Source organism: Candoia aspera, chromosome 8 (assembly GCF_035149785.1).
Source record: "Candoia aspera isolate rCanAsp1 chromosome 8, rCanAsp1.hap2, whole genome shotgun sequence".
Taxonomy (NCBI): domain Eukaryota; kingdom Metazoa; phylum Chordata; class Lepidosauria; order Squamata; family Boidae; genus Candoia; species Candoia aspera.
In genome coordinates this window covers 67,615,476-67,640,687 of record NC_086160.1, presented here as the reverse complement: position 1 = coordinate 67,640,687, position 25,212 = coordinate 67,615,476, and the positions used below count along the sequence as shown (strand labels likewise).

General features: G+C 43.0%; 1 protein-coding gene across 1 annotated transcript in view; it reads left to right on the top strand.

Annotated features, from left to right (window-relative positions):
• Positions 1-3,419: 3,419 nt before the first annotated feature.
• Positions 3,420-25,212, top strand: part of CFAP299 (cilia and flagella associated protein 299) — a 291,049-nt gene continuing 269,256 nt past the window's right edge. The window contains exons 1-2 of the mRNA XM_063310423.1: positions 3,420-3,561; positions 10,396-10,526. Of these exons, the coding sequence (XP_063166493.1) occupies positions 3,442-3,561; positions 10,396-10,526 (251 nt within the window). The 5' untranslated portion in view covers positions 3,420-3,441. The remainder of the gene's footprint in view (positions 3,562-10,395; positions 10,527-25,212) is intronic.

Sequence of the window (25,212 nt, the reverse complement as noted above, 5' to 3'; positions counted from 1 at the left end):
ATCCTTGTATTTCACTGTGACGTGGCTTAAATTAAGCAATGAATGAATTGGATCTCTTAACCTTCATGGCAGACTTAGTTTGTGTTGTAATCTTCAGGATTGCAAGTCTTGATTAAAGGCTTAAAATGGTTCTCCTAGATCAAACTGTGATCCTGCAAATACATAGTTATTTAATGAATCCCAGCAACTGATATGCTGAATGAGATTCCCCTCCCCCTGCCTCCCAAAAGCTCAACCTCCATCAGTTTATAAACCTGACATCTGTTTAACACTCACATCGATGTGTCTGTCTGATTATTGTGTGGAGTTTCTATCTCTGAAAAATGGCTTAGCAGTGTTATGATTTTTATTTCAAGTGCATTTTCTCTCGATAAAATAAATGTTGTGTACTCCAAATAACTGATGTAACAAAACACATATCAAACAGATGAACTGGATTGAAATTGCTTAGTGGAAAATTACAAGAAGGTTCAGTTATACTTTAATGCAAGCAATCAGCAATCAATTTTAATTGTGCTCTGCCGTAGGAACCATTATGATTGGAGACAAGAGTTAAAAATAACCTCAGTAAATAAACAGCTGAGAGTCCCAGTGTGTTTTGAGCAAATACAGGTTTCTACCATGGCAGAGTCAGGTAATATTCCAAAAGAAACTTGCTGACACTTCAAGGGTGATAGAGCCAGAAATAATTTTGTGCTAGAAGGGATCCTATGCATGTTTATTTTAGAAGTACTTTGGAGCTTACTCCCAAGTGTACTAGGACTGTGTTTCTTTCCAGGGATCCTAAGCATGTTCAATTCAGAGAGCAGTTAACAACGCAATCCAGTGTGTCCATCCAAGGCACAATGGGTCTCAGCTGAGTTAGCCTGTGGAATTGTACTGTAGTGATGAAGGTGCTACACCTGGACTGGAAATACCCACCTTACTTGACCATCTAGCAGCTCAGTGGGCCGCTATGAGCCAAGTATTCCCATTCCAGGGTTGATGACGGTGTTAAAATTGGGGAGGCCCTCCACGTCTGCTTTGACCTCTCAGGGAAAAGGAAGGAAGCAAAATAAATATAACAACAACCCTACAGGCTAAAATAGGTGTATTTCAACACAGCAAGAGTTGTTAATTAGGAATAAGCACTGCACAATAATAGATCTTTCTGGATGGCCACAGAGAGGCTTCTGGGCTACCTAGGTGGTAGAAGGGGAGAGAAAGGGGTTTACTGTACTACTTAGTACAACACTGTAGAAGTTTATGTTCCATGTGGCTTTTAACATTGGGGAAAAGGGCCAGTTTTGTTCAACGGGAGTGACTCTCAGAATCAATATTCACAAGAAAAGCTTGCAATCCAATTGGGTGCATTCTAACTATGCTGGAGTTTAACATCTAGAATCCAGTGTTGGCCATCCACCTGGACTGACAGTTCTGAGTGCTGGTCCAGCACATCTGGAGAGGACTCTATCCCAGCTCAGTCATGTTTTGGGAAATAGCAGTTGATCATCTTGAAAAAGCAAAGTGGGTTTAGAACTGCTTTGTACTTGGATGGGAGAGCACTAGGAAAGCTTAGTTAAAAACACCCACTACCACACCATTCCTGCATGGCCAAGAAAACAATATGGTTGTATCCAGAATGTCTCCAGGAGTCCAGAAGAACTTCAGGAAGGAGTCTCACATGTCTATTGTGGTAGAGCAGTGTTTCTCAATCTCAGCAACTTTTGAGCTGTGTAGACTTCATGCTGCCAGGGATGCGGTGGGGCTGCGGGTCAAAACGCTGAGCTGCTGAGCTTGCCGATCAGAAGGTCGGCGGTTCGAATCCGCGTGACGGGGTGAGCTCCCGTTGCTAGTCCCAGCTCCTGCCAACCTAGCAGTTCGAAAACATGCCAATGTGAGTAGATTAATAGGTACTGCTTCAGCGGGCAGGTAACGGCGTTCCGTTTAGCCATGCCGGCCACATGACTATGGAAGTGTCTACGGACAAACACCGGCTCTTCGGCTTTGAAACGGAGATGAGCACCGCCCCCTAGAGTCAGACACGACTGGACTTAATGTCAAGGGAAACCTTTACCCCTAGACTTCATGCTGGCTGGGGAATTCTGGGAGCTGAAGTCCACACAGCTGAAAGTTGTTGACTTTCAGTGGTAGAGGGAGGATTTCTGGGCATCTTCATTCATGCAACTGCCCTAGGGAGGTCATTCAGTCTTATAGAAGTAAGGCAGCCAGTAGTTAAGTTCTTCTGGGGGGAGATGGGCGGTGGCAAAATTTGAAAAATAAATAAAGTTGTTGGACTAGGAGTGGGAAGGTCCTCAGCCATGGAAACCCACTTGGGTGACTTTGGAAAAGTCTCATCTTCTTGGTCCAAACTACCCCACAGGTTTGTTGCAGGACAGAAGCAACACTCCATGCCTTGCCTTGCCTTGATTGATTTGATTTCTACAGCCACCTATCTCAACAAGTGACTCTGGGGGGCCTACAATTATAAAACCATAAAACAATTAAAACAATACTACAAGAAAGGTGGTATAGGAATCTAATGCATAATACAAGTCTTGGTAATTTATTTTCCAAGCGGCCAGGTTCTCACAGCCACAGGCCACAAACCCACTTAGGTCCAACTTCCCAGATGCGCTTAAGCCCCAAACGTTTTAGTTTAACACAAATCCAACCTGCTGGTTCATCAGTTTTATTTATCAAATTGATATAGCCATCCATCTCAGGGATGTGACTCCGGGTGACGTACAATTAAAACAAAACAATTTTAAAAAGACCTTAAAAACCCATCAAAAATAAATATAAACAAGGCCATGAGAGAGAGATGGGCCAGCCACAATCTCTCTCAGCCCAACCCACCTCACAGGGTTGTTGTTGGAAAAATAAATAAATAAAAAAAATAGGAGGCAGGAGTATTATGTATGTTCACTGCCTTGAGCTGGTGTGTGTGTGTGTGTGTACCACACACACACACACACACACACAAAACGCGCGCGCGCGCGCGCATGCATAAACGTAGCGCCAGCACAGTCTTGTGCAGCCTCTACACGCCTACTTCATGGTTTAAGACAGTCCTTGCTTCTGAATAGGCCTGCAGAGAGGGATGGTGGCTGCCAAGAAAATGCCCAGGCTCAGAGACACAATTGTTTGGCGGAACGGCCGCTGATCCCGGCCAGACTCTGCAAGGCAGCCGGGGGGCTCGGCTCACTAGTCCGCAGGTTAACTGTCGCGGAGGCGGCGGGGCGTGGCTTATGTGGTAGGCGTGGCGCTAATAATCCAGCTTCGCTGTGTGATTGGTAAGATTGGCTGAGGGGGTGGGGTTAGCACATGATACTTCCGAGCGATTGGCTGTGCGGTGTTCGGGAGGGCAGTAGCGAGGCAGCGAGCCGTTGCTAGGGACGCGGCGGGCCGTTGCTAGGGACGCGGCAAGGCGTCTCAGCTCGTGCGTGGGCGACCTTGGGGATGGCGGGCGTTGAGGGTGACGATGCCGGGGCTGCCTTGGATCACGTCGTCACTCAGTTTAGCACTTACGAGGATTATCTGGATTCTCAGATCACCACGCAGGACCTCTTTTTTCTGGAGGTGAGCGTTCCTTCCTTGCATAAAGTACCTCTGACCATGGACAGAATGCATGCTCTTCCGCGCCTGTATGAATGACTCGTCTCTAGAAGTGAAGAGGACGGAATTGGACAGCAAAACCTGTGTTAGGGCTAAAGGCTTTGTCCCACTCGCCAAGGACTGATAATTAATGCATTTTATGAGTTTGCACAATTTACTGAATCATAAGCTAATCAACCGGGTCGGGTTCACACAAAGCTCTAACCCACCACAAACCCACCAAGGTTAACACTAACCAACTTTAGCATGTTGTGCAAATAGATATGCTGGCCTAAAAGTAACCCGGTTAAGTATTTTGTGTTTAGCAGCTGAAGACAACATGTTTGAATGCGATCAACATCTCTATTATGTGATACACTTGGCAGGGAGCCATTGAGTGTGCCTCAAAAGCGGAACCTGAACTTAACGCTCTCTCACACACGTGCTTTGTGCATGCAGCATGCTAACCCCATGAGGTGAACTAGGGTTTACGGAATTAACCTGATGGGTTTACACAAAACATTTAACTGCAGACAAAGGGATGCGGGGGATGTGTTGCACATTATTCACGTCATGACATCAGGACGTGCCTGAAGCAAATTGCATGATTTGCTGCATTTAGACAGTGACAAAGGTACAAGTGGAATTGCAGCTGACTTTCAACGCTATCCATGTTGAAAGCTGAAAGTTGCTGAGGTTGAGCAACACTGAGCTGTGGAGATCATAGATCACTGTCTCAGCCCCTCTCTTTCTCTCTGGTGTTTATTGCCTCTTGTATTTTATCTACCCTAGTGCCCTTAGCTTTACGTCTTTACAGCCTTGATATGGACAGGGGTTTACTGAACAACTGAACTCATCCCAGTTCCACACACATTCGTATGCATGCATACACGTCTACCTAGTCTGTAAAATGCTGGCTGGGGAGTTCTCAGAGTTGAAGTCCACCCAGCTTCAAGTTACTAAGGTTGAGAAACACTGCTGTAAAGTATAACACTCTTTAAGCTGGATCCCAGGAGGATACAATTATTCTTTTAACTGTGGTGAACCCTGTGTCCTCCAGTGAAATGTGAGTGCATGAGCTAGGATGATTGCATGTCTAGACTGAATATTCCCCGGCTGGCGTCCCCCACATGTTTTGGGGAACAAGTCTTAGAATTCCTACTCAGCCTGGCCGTTGCTGTGTAGGCGTTCTGAGAACCGGAATCCGATTGGAGAAAACTGGTTTGGGGCTTACAAATACAAGATGCGACCTAAATTCTTTTTCCACCCAACTGTCAATTTGAATGGCCCATAATTGTATGCTAGCCTTCCTCTCTAATGTATACACGTGCTGGAATTTAAAGAAGGGAAGGTCATATGTGCCTAAATAATGGGGTGTTGTCCTGTCCCCTCACTTCCCGACAGAGGAATGATGAAATTAGTGTTTCCTGCTAACACAAAATGCCCCTTTCCCTTTTTTTTAAATCTCTCATTTTTGACTATACATCATAGCCTAGTTACTGTTCTTCATTCGTATCTTTTCTGTTTCTCCCCTTTCCTGTGGCTACTCTGTTCTTCCTAATAGGCTGTGTGAGGCTCTGGTGCTCTGACAATGAGAATCCAAGGGCATGCAGTGCAGGGCAAGAATTTCCAAGACATTGTTCAGATTGTAGAGGAAAGGCAGAAGAGAGGAGGAGGAGGAGGAGGAGGAGGAGGAGGGAGAAGATGAGTCATAAGAGACTGACAAGAGAAGAGACAACGGAAATCAGGTGTGAGGACGTACATGGGTTAGGGTTAGAATTAGATATATTAGATACAATTAGTTGCTTCAGTGGAGCAGTGAATTAAGAGCTGACTGTAAAAATAATCTGCATGGTTCTTTATTATGCAGAGAAATATTAAGCGCTGCTCTTGAGATTATAAACGAGAGAAAATGAAGTGTAGCAAAGATAGAAAGCAAATGGATCCTATGGATCCAAAGGCATAGGATGCAACGCCACCTTCTCTCAGCAAACTCTGTAGCCCTCAGGGAAGATTTTAGCCTTGGAGAATGTTGCTTCCCAGTGATAAAATGCAACTTGTGGGGGATGTTTGTGAAGGTCCATGGCTGAATCATCCCACCTCTGTAACCCAATCAGTTTTGGGACCCAGCTCACGCCCTACTTTGTTGCTGGAACTCACATCATAAAGTGCTTCAGTTTGGATCCTGTGGGTATTTGCCATATTCCTTGTTTATAGAGGATCCCTCATGCTGCACCATTTTCACTCCCCAAATGAAGCTAACCTATGATCATCTTCACTTCTGTTGACCTTGAAAGGGCCACAACGGATCCACAGGGGGAGTCAAAACCCACAAGATGGCGAGCATGATGTTGCAGGGCAAGCCCTGCCCCTTTTGGGTATGCTTCGCACAAACAAAAAAGGTGGAGCTGCCATTGCAATGTTGTACCTGTCATCCTGCAGATTTTGACCCCTCCTCTGGATGCTGCTCAGGGCTCATTTGCAGTTGACTTAACGGAGGAGGCAAAAAAGTCATCCAAACTATATCATGCCCCCTGAGCAATTAGACAGCAGTTACAAAATCCCCATAACCCATCCCATACAAAAGGATATACAATAAATTATTCTCTGTTCACATTTCCACCACAGGCCCGCATTTGTCCAGAGGTCTGCCAAAATAATTATGAGTACTATTTATTTAAAAGTGTATTTAAAAATACAGTTTGTATATTTTAAAAACTGTGGAACTTCTTAGTTGCAAAGACACACACTCTGTGTTCCATTAAAAGCAAGATTATTTCCAAGCTTCCTTCCAACCTGTACGGTCTGTGATTCCAAACTGTGGTGGTGAAATAATAGCAGGTTGACTTTTTTGTAAGCAGCTGCTTCCTCAATATCTCTAACCAGGGTGTACTTGCTTCTGGGCCCACAGGAGATATGTGAGGGTGGGGGGGGGCATGGTTTAGAATGCCTGCAGGCATCATGAACAGGGTTCTGAAGCTGTGTGTTATGGTGGAAAAGCAAGAATTGCTGAAATCGGAAGCCTGGGAGAAGCAGGAATTTCCTCCAGTGAGAAAAGGGGTGCCCACAAGTACCACAGAGCTTTAGCAATGGAAATTGGAAAAAAATATTTTTATCAAGGTTTATATATTGCCCTATTTGCAAATTTGCAATTCTAGATATAGTACAGCTGAGTCAAAAATAAATCAGCTCAGCTGCTGAACAGAGACTACAGTTTAAGACCACATGAAGAGAGAGATACTTCAGAAGTGATGCGGAAAGTCCACGTGGAAGTGACTTAAGATTGCTAGTTATTAGGCTTGCAGAAAACCCAGTGTGTGGAAGATTGAGCCGAGGTATTCATGTCATCCAAAGATTCCTGTATAATATTGACGCTAATTGGGAACAGCTTTGTGATATCAACAGTGTGCAAAGATAATGCATAAGCGTGTGACAGCCAGTTTGGCTAAGGTGTAGTGGCTAAGGTGCTGGGCTACAAAGTGTGAGATTGTGAGTTCTAGGCCTCCCTTAGGCATGAAAGCTGGCTGGGTGACTTTGGGACAGTCCCTCTCAGCCCAGCTCACCTCACCGAGTTATTATGCCTTACTGGAGTCATAATCCACAGCCCTCCGAAGCTGATCAACTGTGCCTTCTAAGATGTCCTTGTTAATTTTTGTCAATTATTTTGCCCCGTTTGCAGGATGCCACGGTTCAGGGAGTTGATTAGGGGTCCAATCTATTGTTTATTCCCCTCTTTCAAAGAGAATGCCCGGCATTGCTCTGGGAATGACATTGGTCTTGCATGTTCACAGTTGAAAAGGAAAAAAAAAAGCAATGAATCAATTGGGTGGAATAGAAGGAAAGGAGACGATCGTTATTCCCAGGCAGTATGGAACAATTTGGAACCATATGGAAGAGGGCAGTAATGGCTTGATGCTAGTTGACTTATTTATGATCCTGAAAAATATGATAAAAATAGACAGGATGGGTGGCCTTTCCTTTTTCCCAGCTAAGTCTCCACTGGTGATTACTGGAGTTGAAGCTCCATGTATTTAATGCTGGGGGATTGAGGAAGGCTACCTGCCACATAACGATCTTTGAATTATAGAGTTGGAAGAGACCTTAAAGGTCATTCATTCATTCATTCATTCATCCTTCACATTTCTATCTCCGCCCATCTCCCCCACAAAAGGGGGACTCTTTTAGTTCAACCTCCTGCTCAGTGCAGCATCCACTAAAGCAGTGTTTCTCAAGCTTGACAACTTTAAGATGTGTGGAATTCAGCTCCCAGAATTCCCCAGCCAGAATGCTGGCTGGGAAATTCTGGGAGTTGAAGTCCACACATCTTAAAATTGACAAGGTTGAGAAATAGTGCACTAAAGCATCCCTGACAAATGATAATTCAACCTCCGATGATGGCTCGTAGCGTTTTCTTGCAATAACCAGCTTGGTATACTGGGATACTTTGGGAAAAGAAGGACCATTATTTTCCATAATGTCCTTTAGAGGCTGCCATGTGTCATCTAAAAGGCTGTCCTTTGAATGCCGTAACTCATCATTTTCAGGAGTTCATGATGGATGTCCCCTATGAAATTGGACTGTGGTTCCTCAGGATTGCCACTAGGTGGAAATATTATTTCACGTTTGTTTAAAATGGTGCTCCTATTCTTTACTAGCAGAAAGGAATACGGGGCAAACATGTACAACGAATAGAATAAGGAAGAGAGAATAGAATAAGGAAGAGAGCTGTGGCAATTTTGTAAGCGTGTGCCCATCAAGCCCACTTTTTCTGGTTACAGAAATGTGTATTTGATGATAAAGACCTGAGAGCCCTATTCCTTTGCTGATGTCTACAGCGAGCTTGTCTTGGATCACCATTTCTCTTCTATTTTAATTTATTTTTCTGTATTATTACTGGTAATAACAATAATAGTACAGGTAGTCCTCATTTAACGACCTCAGTTGGGACCAGAATTTTAGTTGCTAAGCGAAGCGGTCATTAAGCAAATCCAACCTGATTTTATGACCTTTTTTGTAGCAGTTATTAAGTGAACCACTGCAGGCATTAAGCGAACCATGTGGGCATTAAGCAAATCATGTGGTTCCCCATTGCGTTTGCTTGCCAGAAGCTGGATGGGAAGGTTGAAAATGGTGATCATGTGACCATGGGACGTTGTGATGGTCATAAATGTGAACTGGTTGCCAAGCACCCAAATTGTGATCACATGACCACGGGGACATTGAGACAGTTGTAAGTGTGAGGATTGGTCATAAGTTGGTTTTTTTCAGCAACTTTGTAAGTCCGAACTGTCACTAAACAAATGGTTGTTAAGTGAGGACTATCTGTAGTACCTTATTTGATATACATCTCATACTTTACAAATTAACAAAAGGAAAAAGCATATCTCTGCCCAGAGGAGATTGCAGTCTATATTATTATTATTATTATTATTATTATTATTATTATTATTATTAAAATGTATATGCCACCTGACTACCAGTGACTATGAATCTATCACAGTTGTTGGCACCCCAGTTCTGTCTGCCCTGCCATCTTATGACTTTGCACACAGTGTCTGGACCTCTGGGTAGGTTCACATGGGAACTGGCAGTCATCCCTTTAGCTATCTTGGCCCTGGTTTTGGGCTTTGCAGGAAAAACCTTACCATTAAAAAGTCACAGTTCACTGAGTTTTAGGATAGCATACCCATAAGAACTCAAGAGGATTTCCTGAAGGAGAAGCTTTTAATGAACCTTTTGAGAAGTTCATCAAATGCTCTCTAAAAAGCTGGAGGCCCACTTCGAGAGGTTCACTCGCTGACTGCCAGGGTGTGCTAAACAATGGCTTCTTGAATAAATCAAAGTTGGTCTGGGTTTCATGCCTTGCTAAGTTACAAATCCTTTTTCACTGAATTCATAGGAAGCTAACTCCGAGCAGACCAGCGCAGGATTGCACTGTTTCTATTCCAACAGTCAAACTCCTTTTGATGGGAGATGTCAATCTCTGATAAACAAATGAGAGTTCAAACTGTTTTTTTAGAGAGTTATTATTAGTTACTGAGAACTTAGATATTTAGGTTTTGGTAGCAAAAATACATTTGCTTGCATGCGTGATCATGGGCATAAATAAATCTTATCCCGGGTTGTGGGCTAGCCAGGCAAAGACACACATCACTTATTTTCTTATTTTAGCTAAAATGCAATAAAAATAGTGAAAATAAACCAAGAAAGCAATGGAAGCATCCTTCCTTTGAAAAGGCAGGATGACAAAAGTGGCTTGCCTGAGAGTAAATGTGTTTCTGCTGCAAATATCAAAGCCCTGATGTTTCTACTGAATCATAGAATCATAGGGTTGGAAGGGACCTTGGAGGTCTTCTAGTCCAACCCCCTGCCCAAGGCAGGAGTCCTCATACCATCTTGGACAAGTGGTTGTCCAACCTTTTCATGAAAACCTCCAGCGATGGAGCACCCAGAACCCCAGCTGTTCCACTGCTTAACAGTTCTCACTATCAGGAAATTCCTCCTTGTTTCCAGATTGGATCTCCCTCTGAGGAGCTTCCACCCATTGCTTCTTATCCTGCCCTCAGGTGCTCTGGAGAATAAATCGATGCCCTCTTCCCTGTGGCAGCCCTTCAAGTATGGGAAGACGGCTATCGTGTCTCCCCTCAGCCTTCTCTTCGTTAAGTTAAACATACCTTGTTCCTTTAGCCATTCTTCATAGGATTTAACCTCCAGACCCCTCATCATTTTTGTTGCTCTTCTCTGCACTCTTTCTAGGGCCTCAGCATCTTTTCTGTATTGTGGTGACTGGTTCAACTGAGTTCTCATTTGCTTCTCCAGAATGAAGAAATAGCCCGCCAGTTGGTAGAGCTGGGTTTTCGAGGAAGTGGAGAAGTGCTGAAAAGGGAGGATTTCATTACCAAGAAATTAGCCGCCGAAGCATCGAGGATCTCAGAGAGACACCAGCAGAAGTAAGGGACATCTAGGTGGACCATCTAATGGACCATCTCAGAAGATACGAAGAAGGGTAATCCAGGATGAATCAACATATGGATTAAAGCATACTGTAGCTGTCTAAAACTGGAGGGTGGGTTGGCATCATGAAGTCTTGCAGGAGAATTTAAAGAAGCTTTCCCCAGCCATGGTTTTTTCAGAAGGGTTGGAGTTCATTCTCCGGTCCTGCTTGCTGGATATAATGGGAGTTGAAGATCAGTTTATTTAATGAGCCCCCAGTTGGAGAAAGCTGCCTTAAATAAATTCAGATTCGTAACTCCCAAGGCATGTATTTAGGTCAATGATTTCTAAATCCAGCTATTTATTTCCATTTCTGAAGGCACATCAATAGTTGAAGACTTCCATAAAAGCAAAGTGCTCTTCGTGAGGAAGACTGCCTGTATGTGTCTGTATGAGTTGGGGGTCTTTCCTCTTTCTGGTCTTCCTGTTCCAGCTGCAGGCCAGAAATTTGGCCATAGTTCTCCATTAGAGACCATTGGCTCCATCCTTCCCCATGCAGCACAACGTTTGTGGCTTGCCTCTTTCCAAGAATATTGGTGGCTTGTGAAGAAAACACCAAATAGGGCTCCTCCGCGATCAAATCCTTTCTTCATTTACCCTACATGACCACTGTTTTGAGTGCAAAAAGGAAATAGATCTCTGATTCAGAAAAATCACGTATCTTGATAATTTAAGCAAACTAGTTTCAGTGCTGAAAAAAAAGGAGACTTTTCTCATTCTAAGGTTAAAAGAACACAACACACCAGTGGAAGATCTAAAGGAGAACTGCGTTAAGTTACTCATCTTGGGAGTAAAAGCAGAGAGATTTATTGGTGTAATCCAGCATTTCTCAACCATGGCAACTTTCGGATGTGTGGACTGCAACTCCCAGAATTCCCCAGTCAGTCCACACATCTGAAAGTTGCCACAGTCGAGAAATGCTGGTGTAATCTATGCTTTTCTCTAACACATATAGGGCTGTACCCCAAAATTGCTGCTCCAGGACTTGGTGAACAGTTTCGTGAAAAAGGGGGTGTCAGGCAGTGCACAAAGAAAGGGGTCTTGCACTTGCTAACATGCCTACTGCAGCATTATCCGTAATGATACTGGAGTTTTGCTCCTTCTTGATACTTGCTTTGCAGTTCTGCATCATTACCAGCAGATCACTGAATGCACACGGAGACTATATTCTCCCTACATTGGGGAGAATCCCCAATGTAGCCAGAACCCACAGTGGCCTTCTGAATGGATTTTTGACATTTGCTGGCTTTTTCCTGCTGACCACCCATTTTGCAAATTCACATCCCTGGGTCCTGTGGTGGAGGATTTGTACCACTCCCTCCCTCTTTTCTTTCTTTCTTTCTTTCTTCCTTCCTTCCTTCCTTCCTTCCTTCCTTCCTTCCTTCCTTCCTTCCTTCCTTTCTAGTCTTACTTTGCTTAGACAGCTGTCAGACATATGGTGTCCCATTGGCTGTCAAATTTAAAGTGAAACACAGGCTGGAGCAAAACATTTTCACTTTTCTTTATCATAGCTTTGCATAATTGACAATTGACCTCTGCCTTTCATATGCTGTTTGGAAGATAATGAGAGGAAAAGTTGTAAATTCTCAGCTGTTAAAAAATACTCTTACATTTGAGCTAGCCATTTGAGGATTTTTTTTTTTTTGGTGTTAAAATTGCTTTTAAAAGATGAATGTGTTCCCCTGGCAGTTGCTGGTTTCCATGTCTTTTAATCCTGGATTAGCAATTTGAATTCACTTTCCAGTTTCTTAGAAGAGGATTGCTGGATTGAAAGTTAAGAGATTGTTCTGCAGAATGAATTAGTAACGTCTTTCGTATGAGGCTATTGCCCTACGTTATTCTACTTTGGGTACATGTGGCCTGAGTGTCTTTGAATTGAGCCAGGGGCTCTATTTCATTCAACTGCACCCTATTTTTTTTTAATTACTGTAACAGTGATTTGTGCAAAATTACCTGCCTTACATCTTCCTGACAATTGTAATTCCTGAATTCCTAAACCTGAGATCAGTCATTTAGAGGTCTCAAAATCACAAAGGATGGGAGGCAGTTTCTCACACCAGTCTTGCAGCAGCAGCATCCACAGAGAGGTCAAAAAAGTCAGTATGGCACTTTTGCCCCTCCCCTTTTGTATATGGGTCATCTTTGCATGCCTAGGCAAAGGGGTGGGGCTTCTATTATGTTGCTGCAACTGCCATCTTGATTTTTTAGATTCCTCCCCCATGGATACAGGTGACCAATGGCCATCCTTGCCATTTTTGTCTGTATGTGTGTGTGGATGGGCTGCAAAGTGGGGCCAGATAACATTAAGTGAGACTGACATTTGGGGGTGACCTTTGTTCTTTTTATCTGATACACCAGTTTTAGAGTTTTATACTACAGTGCCTTCTCAACGCCACAGGACTCTGCTTTTAATTTTTGGCTGTGTGGATCAGTGAGGGTTCTGAATGCTGCAAAAAGGGAAATTGGGAGGCACAGGCTATTTCTTTATTCCTCACTTTTGCAGAGGAAAAAGAAAACAACTTCAAAATCACAAAACAAAAGTACCAGACTCACCAAGGAAATTAGTTCATTGTGTAGCTCTATGCTATCTCCACCACTTCTGTTGTGTTGCAGAAGATATTGTTTCTTTCTAACAATATCTCAAGAATCAAAAATATTTTTAGCCATAACTCAAGAGTGCAGTTGTAGTCAGAAGTCAGCTGTGAGTATGGGTTGCTTTGGAATATTGTTCATATTGTCTCAAGGAACTATGAAAGGAGATGGCTATAGAAAGCAGACGGAAAGTTAATACCACCTTATAGACAACTCAGAGATTTGGTATATGGAATAAATTAGTAAAGTCTTTCGTTACTTCATTCCTCATTCCTTGATTACTTTAAGGTTTTTTATTCTTAGCTGCTATTTCTTTTTCTTTGGAGTATAAGATGGGGGTTTGTTATAGTCATTTATATTGTTGTTTTAGTCCTAAATTCTGATTGATGCCCAGAGCCACTGTGGGAGGAAGGGTGGCCATATACATTGCAACAAATAAATAAAATAAATAAATATAGTCTCTGGAGAAGGCTGCAGTGCTGGGAAAGGTGGGAGGAAAGAGGAGAAGAGGGCAACCAGCAGCAAGGTGGGTGGACTCAGTTACAGTAGTGATGGGTGAACCATTGGAAGACCTGAAAGACCAGTTAGGGACGGATCTTCATGGAGAAAAGCTATCTAGTGGTCGCTAAGAGTTGACAATGACTTGATGGCACCTAATCACTCACTCAATCAATCAATCGATCCTATTAATAGATGACCACCGTCAAGAAAGTAGGTAATCTGTCCCTCCTCTCAAAAGGTACAATATAGTCATTTTCCTTAAGTCTGGTTCTTGTGACTTCCAGTTTTTTTTTAAAAAAAAAAACATCACTGAGTTATGGTATTTACTTTTTAGTATTAACAGAAGGTGGAAATCCTACTGGGCAGGACTGCCTGTTGCAGAGGACGGATAGACTTGCAGCAGCAACGGCAGGAAGATAGGATTTGAATCCTGACTTTTAAGCGCTGTATTAAAAGTGCTGTAATGGAGTCCTGATGCTCTGGTGAACAGACTATGAGCAGGATGACTTTTAAATGATGGAAGCAGGTGGGCTCAGGGTAGTCAAACACCCTGTGCAGAACATTTTTGTGTTACAGTAGTTAATCATAAATATGCTTATATATCTCTGTATATGGTACAGTCTCTCTTTCTCACGCACCCATGCACACAAGATCCGTTGCCGGCTGTTCCTGTCACAGGACTCATGAATCAGCTGCTTATGTCAACATTCTTTTTCTACATGCCTGGAGAACACCTGGATGTTTGTGTTGCCGTTTGCTGAAACCATGGCACTCTGCGTGCTTGCCAAGTGCTCTGCCTAGGAAGGCTTCTTCCAAAGGCAAAGTGGACAGCCTTTTTCTGATTCAGCTGGTGACTGATCCTGTGCCAGCGCATTGCCCAGGAGACAGTTGTTTCAGAACTTCTGATGAGTCTTTATACTTGTGTAATTGGCTGGGGAACCAAACGTCTGGACCATAACGGCTGGTGATTTCAAGGTAGGCCCCCTGGGCTCTGCTGGGCTTGCGGACATCCTCCTCTGCTAAAACGTATATTTTTGCCTTCAGGTCAGTCTTGACTCCTGCCAGCTGACCAGACAAGTCCACACAGTTTTCTTGGCAACGTTTTTGGAAGTGGTTTGCCATTGCCTCCTTCCTAGGGCTGAGGGAGAGTGACTGGCTCAAAGCCACCCAGATGGCTTTTGTGCCCAAGGCGGGACTAGAACTCACGGTCTCCTGGTTTCTAGCCTGGTATCTTAAACCGATTTTTCTCAACCTCAACAACTTTAAGATGTGTGGATTTCAACTCCCAGAATTCCCTAGCCAGCTTGCTGGCTGGGGAATGCTGCACGTTGTAGTCCACAGATCTTAAGGTTGCTAAGGTTGAGAAACGCTGCCTTAAACTGCTATGCCAAACTGGCTCTCTCTGGACAATTGCAGGAGGCGTAAGTTAGTGACAAATTAAATCCTGTTGATTTCATTAGAACGGATGTGTGTCGCCAGTAGCACCAATGGTGCATGCAGGAGATGAGTACAGAAGAGAGATAGCACTTCCTTAAGATGATGGGTAGTTAGGCTACTGCTCCAAACGTTTGGCAGAGCGTAGGGCACCAATCTGAACATTTCTGCTGTCTGACTGGTGGGTTGCTGTAGCATAAGCAGGACTGGAAAGGAATGCAGAGCAGACCTTAGAGAGGTTATGAAACAGCCATTTAGGGGTGAAGGAAGAAAGGAGCTACTGTATTAAGGAGGGATTTGGAGAAGAGATTACCCAGTCTTGAGATAGAAGGAAGTGTGAAAAAAAACCTTAAAATAATCCCACCTTGTAATGGTACGTGGGAAAGACCTTGGGAGACTGGGCCCAGAGATGCTGCCAAGGGAATGGTCAGATAAGAGACAGCATAGCCCACAGATAGATAGTGGGTGGGTCAAGAGGCTCAGAAGGGACTCTCCCTAGTTTCTTGGGCTATAAATGAGACGGCGGGAGAATTGTACTTTCAGACTTGCAAGATTCTGTTAAAATAGCTTTACAATGAAGTAGAATTAGCTCATCTGGTTGTGATTCCTATCTGATTTACCCCACGAGGCCAACACACCTTGATTTTGTTTAATATCAGAGGAGACAGAGAGGCACTTGGACTGGTTCTCAAGGTTCTGTTATTATACCCCCCAAATAAAGCCGCATTCCTAGAATCCATGCTTTGTCTGTTTCTTGACCTGGCCTATCTCAAAGGGCCGACAGTGCTCCATCTCACTGCGAATCCTTCCCTGCTTTGGTGTGCCACCTAAGGTGGTGGACCAGCCAGGAAGCTCCCAAGTTGGGCTGGAGTGTTGAGGTCCTATCTCAGGTCCCAGAGGGTGCTCCCCACCATGTGCCTAATGCCTCTTTCCAGAACCATGGATTGAGGCCAATGTGCCAAAGAAAAAGGTTGGAATGAATGTGAAGGGCACATTACTAGATATACATTAACAGTTTTGCAGAAAAACAAACAATGCACAGAATGGGAAAATAAGGTCATAATTTGGGAAGGAGCTCAGACAATGGTGAGACAGCAGCTTTTACAAAGAGCTCTTCCAAGGTTTTTTATTTATGCCAATGTCTTATTGTTTTACTTTTGTGCCATGCCGAACTGATTTCCTCTCCTGAGGATAACAACTGGCCTGAGAGATGAACCAGCTGAGATGAGGATCATTTATTGCGTGTGGTCTATTTATCTCGATCAGACAATGTGTAAAAATGAAATTGAAACAAATGTATGCAATTATATAGAATTACAAAAACTAGTTCTGAGGGAATGAAAAGTCAGTTACAGCATTTATTTATTTAATTTATATCCTGTTTTTATTTTTGTACAACACAACACATACATTTTAGAGAGTGAAATAAATAAATGCTCTTCTTAAGGAAAGCACCAAGCCAACCAGCCAGGCTATCTGTTAGGAGATAGTTCCAGCTCCTCCCTCTTTTCCAACTGACACCCTACTTTCTCTGATTATGAAGCTTGTTTCAGGAGTGTCCGCAGGGTGGGGTCAAAAAAGTCAAGATGGCGGCCACAACCACGCTCTCGAAGCCATTTCCATTTTTATGTGCATCACGACACATGTAAAAAAGGGCGGGGCCTTCATTGCATGGTTGACTTTTTGGCTCCCTTGCTTCTTCCATCCTCCTTTGGTTGACGTGGGTGCGCTTGTAAGGGTGGTGGTGGTGTTTACCCTTGTACTTTATGATGTTGCACTTCTCCAAGTCTTTGAACTTTGCTGGGTGTGGCAGTCGCCCCCCTTTCTTTCCAAGCACCTTCCATTTCCACTCCATCTTCTTTCTCCGTCTGAGTTCAGGTGAGCCAGTGACAGTAGATGGGATTTTCTTTTCCCTAAAGATGCGCAGAGGAGTCTTTACGTGGGGAAGCTGGATAAAACCGCTTGGTTTTAGGAAGAAACCCGCAGAAGTTATCTTCAAATCTTTTGCCTTCTGCTGGTTCCTGAAGATACATCTGTAGGTTTCTGAAAGTGACCAGAGGGAAGATGGCTGCCCAGGCTTATGTCCATGTCAGAAAAAAAAAAAAGAGGAAAGTAAACTGAAATTTGGATAGTTTGCCACTTGTGGGAAGTAGCTGAGGATATTCTTCAGTTTGTAGCATTCTCACGCACATGCACACACACACACACACACACACACACACACAGAGTATGCATTCAACAAACAGAAAAAGCTGCTTACTTTAAATAACCCATGGGAGCTACAACCCCTTTTTGATGACTCCAAATGTTCCTGTCCTTAACATGTTTACTTTAATACACGATTAAGTCCGTTTTTTGAAAAGCCCCAGGTGTGTTTGGGCAGCTTTTCAGTCAGCGCAAGTGAATTTGTTACAATAATGGAAATGTTTTTGCACCTGGAAAGGGGCAGCGATAAAACCCTCTTTCTCAGTGTTAAGAATAAATTTCTCTCTCTCTTTCTCTCTCTGTCCCTTTTGCTTCAGCTTTAAGATTCCAAATGGTGTGGTGGAAATGGCTTGGGAATCAAAGAATGCATCTCAATAGGTCTTGCAAAAATATTTTTTTTCTCTTGTACATGTAAAGAACAATTTTAGGAGTTGTGCACAGGAATGTGTGCATTTGTAATAGCTGTCCAACAAGTTACTCCACAATTTAGAAGCCAAGCTATTCCTGGAATTGTGGATAAAATACTGAAAATGATGTGGCATGCTCTGAGCTATTTGGGAGAAGGCAGGGTAAAAATCAAGAGCAGGGTTTCTCAACCAGGGTTCTGTGAGAGGTCACTAGGGGTTCCCTGGGAGATCACGATTTATTTAAAAAACTATTTCCAATTCGGGCAACTTCACACTAAAGAGGTAAATTTCATTCTTTATTTCCAGTTTAACTGTTTTCACTGTTAATGCATATATTGAGGCTTGCCCATGAAACAAATATAATAATATTGTAACTTCTGGCCTATATTGGAGCCTGAATGTGCAGGGGTTCCCTGAGGCCTGGAAAATATTTCAAGGGTTCCTCCAGGGTCAAAAGGTTAAAAGGTTGAGGAAGGCTGACCTAGATAGATGGCCCTTGAATCTAATCAGTGACATACTGTAGAATGAAGGGCGAACTAGGAAATGTAAACAAAGCGTTTCATATATTTCTTTTGAGGTGAGATGGCATGAACTACCAACCCAAAATCGGGCATGGACAGGTATATACTTCATTCATTTGCTGCTAAACCTGTACACGTGTTAAACATTATTTGGAAGAACTGATTTGGACCTCATGTAAGCACTGTACCACTTTTCTGCTATTCGTCGATGCAACATGTCCTTTTTCAAGCTTTTCAGACTCAGAATACCATTTAGAATGATGGCCAGCATTTAACGCTAACCTCTTCCTATTTTTTTAATTTCCAAGTGGACCCTTTCTTTCAGTAGCTTGTGGTATGGCAATAGTTTACCTGAACAGACCCATTACTTAAATCAGTGTTTCTCAACCTTGGCGATTTCAGGTTGTGTGGACTTCAACTCCCAGGATTCCCCAGCCAGCCATGAAGCTTCAAGCTGCCAAGGTTGAGAAACACTGATTTAAAGGATGTCTCTTTTGCTAGTGGTACTTCCTGCAAATCTTGCCACCAGCTTTTGTTTTAATATTTGCCTGAATTTATTCCATGGAAGAGTTTCTACCAGTACTTTTTTTGAGCTGCAGTGGTATTAGAGGATTAAGGAGAACCCCTTTCTTTTTATACTTTTCATGATTGTTGTAATAAACTTTCCCCCAAGTGGAAGGAAATGCAGTGAGTGGTGCTCGGTGTGCTGCAGGATGGGTGGCTTAAAGCTGTCCCTTCTGCCCCACTGCCCCATTTGCAGGGCTCATGGTTCCTCGCTTCGATCGCTGGTTATGAAGCAAAACTATTCTTCATCCCAACACACTTCATCAAGTGCTGCTGTGTAAGAGAAGTCCCTGGCCATAAATTGAAATGCAGGGGAGGACTAACCTTGGGACGTTGTTTTTCAGATCTCCAGTACAGAAGCATATGTCCTATTGCTGAAATCTAGTGAGGTTACCTCTTTATCAGGTCGTTTAAGTATCAAAGTATTTGCTAACTGTCTTTTGCGTCTCATTGTCAGCCCTTTGAGGTAGGCCAGGTCAGGAAACAAACTTCACAAGGGCTACTGGAACTCTCTTTATTGTTATAGGGTATAATAACAGAATCGTGCAAGCCTGACAGAGATTCTCTTTCCCTCTTCTTACACCCAAGGGAATCAAGGTAGAGCAGTGCTGAGTTTCTTTCTTACGCCGTCCTTCCTTCCAGGGCTAGGTTGGGGTTTACATAATGGCTGTCGCATATTTTTTTTTTAAGGCCTTCTCTGTACTTCTCTACATCTATTTCCCTCCCCCACAACATTCACAGTAAAACCTATACAGCCAGTATAAGTTTTACTAGCACATCTAGACAGCACCAGATTGTATAGTATAGCCTAAACAAATTAAAATAGGAGGAAGGTGTTGGAATTATCACGGGTCAACTCAGCATTGTCTCATAAGCATAAAAAAGGGGGTTTCTCTATAGAGACCCTAAACGCATCTCTATTGTGCTTGTGGGATGTCACATGGGTTATCTGATTTCCACTTCCTCCTCCTCCTTGGGTTTGGGGATTAATAATCTCCATTACCTCTTGGGCACACCTGCAAGCAGGAGGTGCTGCAGAATGCAGCTCTCCTTTCATCTCGCTTGCAAGCAGACATTTCTATTTCCATTGAAAGTGTCTACAAAGAACCAGTGATGAATAAGTGCTTTCTACTATGAAGCCAATTGTATCCAGATCTACTGGATTCTTTTATTAACCTTTAAAACTCCATCAGAAGGGTCTCTCAAATATCACACAGAATGGCTGCAAACTAGTTAAGGTTCTGTAAGGAAATAACAGCACATAATTTTGTCTGGAACCACTGAAAACCAGTGAAGTTGCTTTAGGGCCAATGTAATATAATTAGGAAATTGGAAAGGAGCAAATTTCCGACTGCTATATTTTGTACCAGCTGAAGGCTTAGTATTCTCCAAGAGTAGCCTTGCATCAAGTGCATCGACGTTGTCTGTAATTAAAGCATGGCTCATTATAGAGTTGCCTTGTTTGAGATGGGCGGCCATATAAATGTGAGCAATAAATAAATAAATTGTGATCCCTAGTTTGTCCATCAACAAGCATAATTGAGCAAGGCTATTCCTGGCTTCAGAAGCCACTTGATCTTCTGGAAAGGCCCAGAAAACATCTAAGCTGGGAGGTGGCCTACTTCCTTAGAGGGAGTGCAACCTCATTCAAAATAGGTTGCCCCTCATTCACTCAGCAAGTCATGAGTGAAGAGTTTTTGGTCATTGCCACTGTTGGCATCAGCTCCCAACGTGTCCTGAATGTGACTCTCAACCATTCTGTGAATAATGGCTTCATTCAGCCATTGCTGTATAAAGAGTAGGAATGCCTGGTTGGATGTGACAAAATCTCTTTAGTCCAATGGGAAACCTTTGGGATTTTGAATTCTGTTTTAAGCAGTCCAAGTTGGTGACCAGTGCTACCTTTAGTGCTAGCAAACTCTAGAGTGATAATTATTTAGAGTTAATGTGATGGAATACTGTTCTTTTCCCTACCATAATTCAGCTTCATTGGATCATCTTGTGTATGAGTACAACCTTCTCTAACCTGATATTTTGAGTAGAGCTACCTTGTTTGGGCTGCAACAATTTGGGCTCCAACACTAGATGGCAGCAAAAATTAAAGGTTCATTAAATCTCCTTGCTGCCATCTGGCAGTTGTCCAAAGGTTTGCAGCTCAGAAATGGTAGCCCTAATGTGAGAATTGCAATTTCCAGAATTGCTCAGGCCATGTTAGCTAGGAATTCTGGTAGCAGAAGTCCCAGACTAGCACATCTAGATAGCACCAGATTGGGAAAGGCTTATCTAATATTGTGAAGAAGAACAATGATGCTCAATCTGCAGAGATTTACATACTGTATCCCACCTTACCTCCAGAGACCATAGTGAAGTTGTCCCAAATCTTGATTCATTTTGGTTGCTTTTTTTCTTCTCCTTCTACATCTAGGCAGACTAGGGAGACTCACCCAAGAATCTTCTTGGTATATGCACTGCTTTTTCTGAGTTGCTTTATGTGCCCATGGTAAGGATCATGGTCTAGTTCTGCATCTGGTGGAGTCACTGTAACCTTGTTTAAGAGCTTAGATGGAGAGTTGCTAGTAGGGAAGGCAGCTGGCCCTCTGTGGGTAGGATAGCAACCATATGGGTGGGCAGCATAACCCTTTCCTTGTTTTTACTTCTGGTGCTGAAATCGACAGTTTACATAAACAAGGGAAGCTAGATGAGTGCCAAGGTTTATAATATGAGCTGAAGCAAGTAAAAGGTTTCGGTTTGCCATCCAGCACAATGATTTTACACATGCTCTGTGTCTCATGGCTCCATTTGACTCATGCCTCTTTCCAATTTCCAAATGAATTACTGGAAGCAAGCTCCAGATTCCCTCCCAGGCAGGTGCTGTTAATGGCAGAGCAGCCTGCTCTAAGCAAGCACCTGCAGCAGTCCAGACAAAGCAAAACATGAAAATGCCGCAGGTTAGTGCAGCCATGCCCACCTGGTTTCACTTTTGCTCACCGTGACAGCCTTGCTCTGCAAATAATAATAATAATAATAATAATAATAATAATAATAATAATAATAATAATAATGACATCCTTTCTTTCACCTGGAATCGGTCAGTTTGTCTCAAAGGTGCTGAAATGAATTCCGTACCCCTTAGCCCTCAGCTTGACATCCATGGTGGCCAGTGTGTCCACTGACACCTGTTACCCACCAGTTTTTAAAGTAGATAGATAATAATAATAAAAAAAAAAACTGGAAGGTGAAGATGCTATGAAACAAAGCAGCAGCCTCAAGCATAATTTTTTCTCCTGAGGATGATTCTGGGGCCCCCCACTAACCCTAGAGGCATTCTAGAAAAATAAAAATGCTGGGTAAATGCAACTCAGAGATTTGTTTGAAAGCATGCTTTCCCTCTCCGGAATGAGTAAACTTAGGTGATCTGGACTAATGGGTGAGATTAGAGGGGGTGATGGGGAGCATTCTTGCCATTTGTGGAAGGGCTTTTAACATGCTCCCAACATTCCAGGTATGCTCATTATCCTCCCCAGTCTGGCCACCCTGTTCTCCTGCTTGCAAACTGAATTTTGTGTAGCATACAAACCTGCAAATTAAATGAACTTGCAAACTTTCCTGTGCACAACTGAATTTACTTTGTGCTTGCAAAGCTTGAGGAAAATCAGCACAGGTGACAGTAAAACCCTGTAAAACAAGCAGTTCGTGACTGAAACTGTCCCTATTCAGTTTTTCCTTTCTCTCATTGTAAGCAGAGCATCTCTCTTCCACAAGGAAGAGCTGTCTCACAACCTGTTGTTTTTATGCATAACACAGCTGTCCCCTGTTGTTGTTGCATGGCAGCTTGTCTTCCAGGGGGCTAGAAACATTTGTTTTAAAGGTACCTGAGATTCTCACAATCTGGAAATCAGTATTAAGTTGGATTGCATGATCTGACCACTCGCCTGATGAAGCTGCAGTGTGACTAGGCCACCCCCTTCCAAATAACAAAAATATAGATTTATTTGCACTGTGATGTAGGATTGACCTCGGCATTTTCTGGAAAACATGAGTTGCTTGCTTAGCAATGCCCCTTGCAAATGGCTTTTGTTAAGGTTGCCTGCTGACTAACAAAATAGCCCATCATTGCAAATGCAGTGCATTACCTTCCCCAGTATTTTATTACCACAGGTGTACTCCCAATTGGAGGCATGCTGTGGGCAAGCTTGCAATTGATTGAAAGCTATTCTATTTATGCACCTGCCCCCCCAAGGATTTCCAAGGTAGGGAACATGCCAGAGGATAGAAAAGCATGAAGAGAGTCTCCATCAGGTACTGACATCGTTGTAAAATTGATTTCCTCCTTAGGGGAGATCAAGTGAAATGGCATAAACAATTCTCCAAAACAATTTAACTACAACTTCAGAGGTGCAGGTGTTCAGAACCCATTTCAAGGATGTTTACCAGCTGATTCCTTATAGCTGCCAAGGATGTTAGATCCAAATCCTTTTGGAAACTGTTTTTGAAAACTCACAGAGTTCAAATTGCTCGTCAGATCCAAACAAATTGAGTTTCTTCTCTTGGCTGAAAACAGAGGAGGGCAACATGTCCTTTCCAAGCTTTTTATGCCTTTTTCACTTTTTTAAACAACAGTTTTCATTTTCCTGCTGCAACCATTTTTTACAAGTCACGGCATGTTGTGATATATCATAGCATTTTTTTAATTTTTTTTTAAAGACTATAAATTGCTTATAACTATATATTGCAAAGTATCAGCTTTGCCGCAAGGGAAATTAATGATGGACTTTGCCTTCTTTTAATTACTTGTTCAATGTTCCCCTCAGAACCTTATTATTTTATGTAGTTAATTAATTAATGGTACTTATCACCCACCCTCTCCCTAAGGATTTTGGGTAGCTTGCAGAAACAAGGGCAAATGAAACAAACACACAAAAACAAAGCTGAAATCACAATGAAAAACAGAAAGCAAAGCCAAACTCAATTTTTTTTTTAAAATTGGTTTAGTTGTGTCTGATTCTCGGAGACTGCCTGGACGAGTCCCTGCAGTTTTCTTGGCAAGATTTTAGGAAGTGGTTTGCCATTGCCTTCTTCCTAGGGCTGAGAGAGTGACTGGCCCAAGGTCACCCAGCTGGCTTTGTGCATAATGTGGGACTTGAACTTCTAGTCTCCTGGTTTCTAGCCCAGTCCCTTAACCACTACACCAAGCTGGCTCTCATAAACTCAAGATTGGTACCCTTAATTATTCAAGGGGAGCCAAAGCCTCTTTGAACTATGAGTTGTTTCTAAAATAGCAGCAAAATGTGGGTTCGTACTTCTGAAAGTGGGGTATTCCACAGAGTGGGGGCTATCACAGAGAAGGCCGGCCCCCTCTCCCACACCCCACATATCTTGGAACAAGGGGGGACTTTCATCAGGACCTCTCTGGATGACCAGCTCCTTTGGTTCTTGACTGAGGATCTGTTAAACAGATTTATCAGGAAATGGAATCACTTGTCTAGAGTGATTGCATGCTAGCTGATTCATTTCTCAGGGATGCTTTCTTTTGGATTCCTGCCTGGAGCTCCTGGTTGAACTCAACGGCCCATTCCAATTCTAAGTTTCTAAGCCAAGAAGTTTTATTTATTTATTGCAATTATTTAGAACTCAGCTTTCAGAATAAAAAAATCTTTCAGTGGTTTACAAGTAATATAGACAGTCAGAAATAAAAAAACCCCATAATACTGTATTAGTTTTAAACAAAGAACCAACTTCTATGGCCATTCACAAAGGGCAGGTGGTAGCAATACAATGGCCCTGTGTAGGCAGGAGAGAATCCAACTGAGCAGCCTGCATTCATGAAGCCTTGAAGGTCAAGTCTGGTAGGGGAGGTTCCTGGAAAAAAACAAAATCTTCCTCCTTTCTCTTTTTCCAGCCCAAACTGGAATGCCTGCTAGGAGAAGAGCTGGGGTGATCTGCACTGAATTTATTGGGGTTAATTTACCTGTATCCCCCAACCCTGTAGAAGTTGGCCCATTCACAGGACATTGACTCACGTAGATCTCGGAATACTGTAGAAAGATAACAATGCAACCTAGAGTTCAGTGACCTAAAGCTACAGAATTTCTTAGCTACAGAAGTGTACTTAAGTCACCGTTGGATTAGAGCAGCGTTTCTCAACCTTGGCAACTTCAAGAAGTGTGGACCAACTCCCAGAATTCCCCAGCCAGCCATGTTGGCTGGGGAATTCTGGGAGTTGAAGTCCACACCTCTTAAAGTTGCCAAGGTTGAGAAACACTGGATTAGAGAATAGCTTTTTTCTCATTAAGAGCCTTTTTCATTAGATGTATCTATGTTGCTTTTACTATAGCACTGGCCCGGTTGCCCTTTGGGAATTACAGAGTCGGACTGCTTATATGCATATTTACTTAGTTGAGTCCAGTGGGACTTAGACG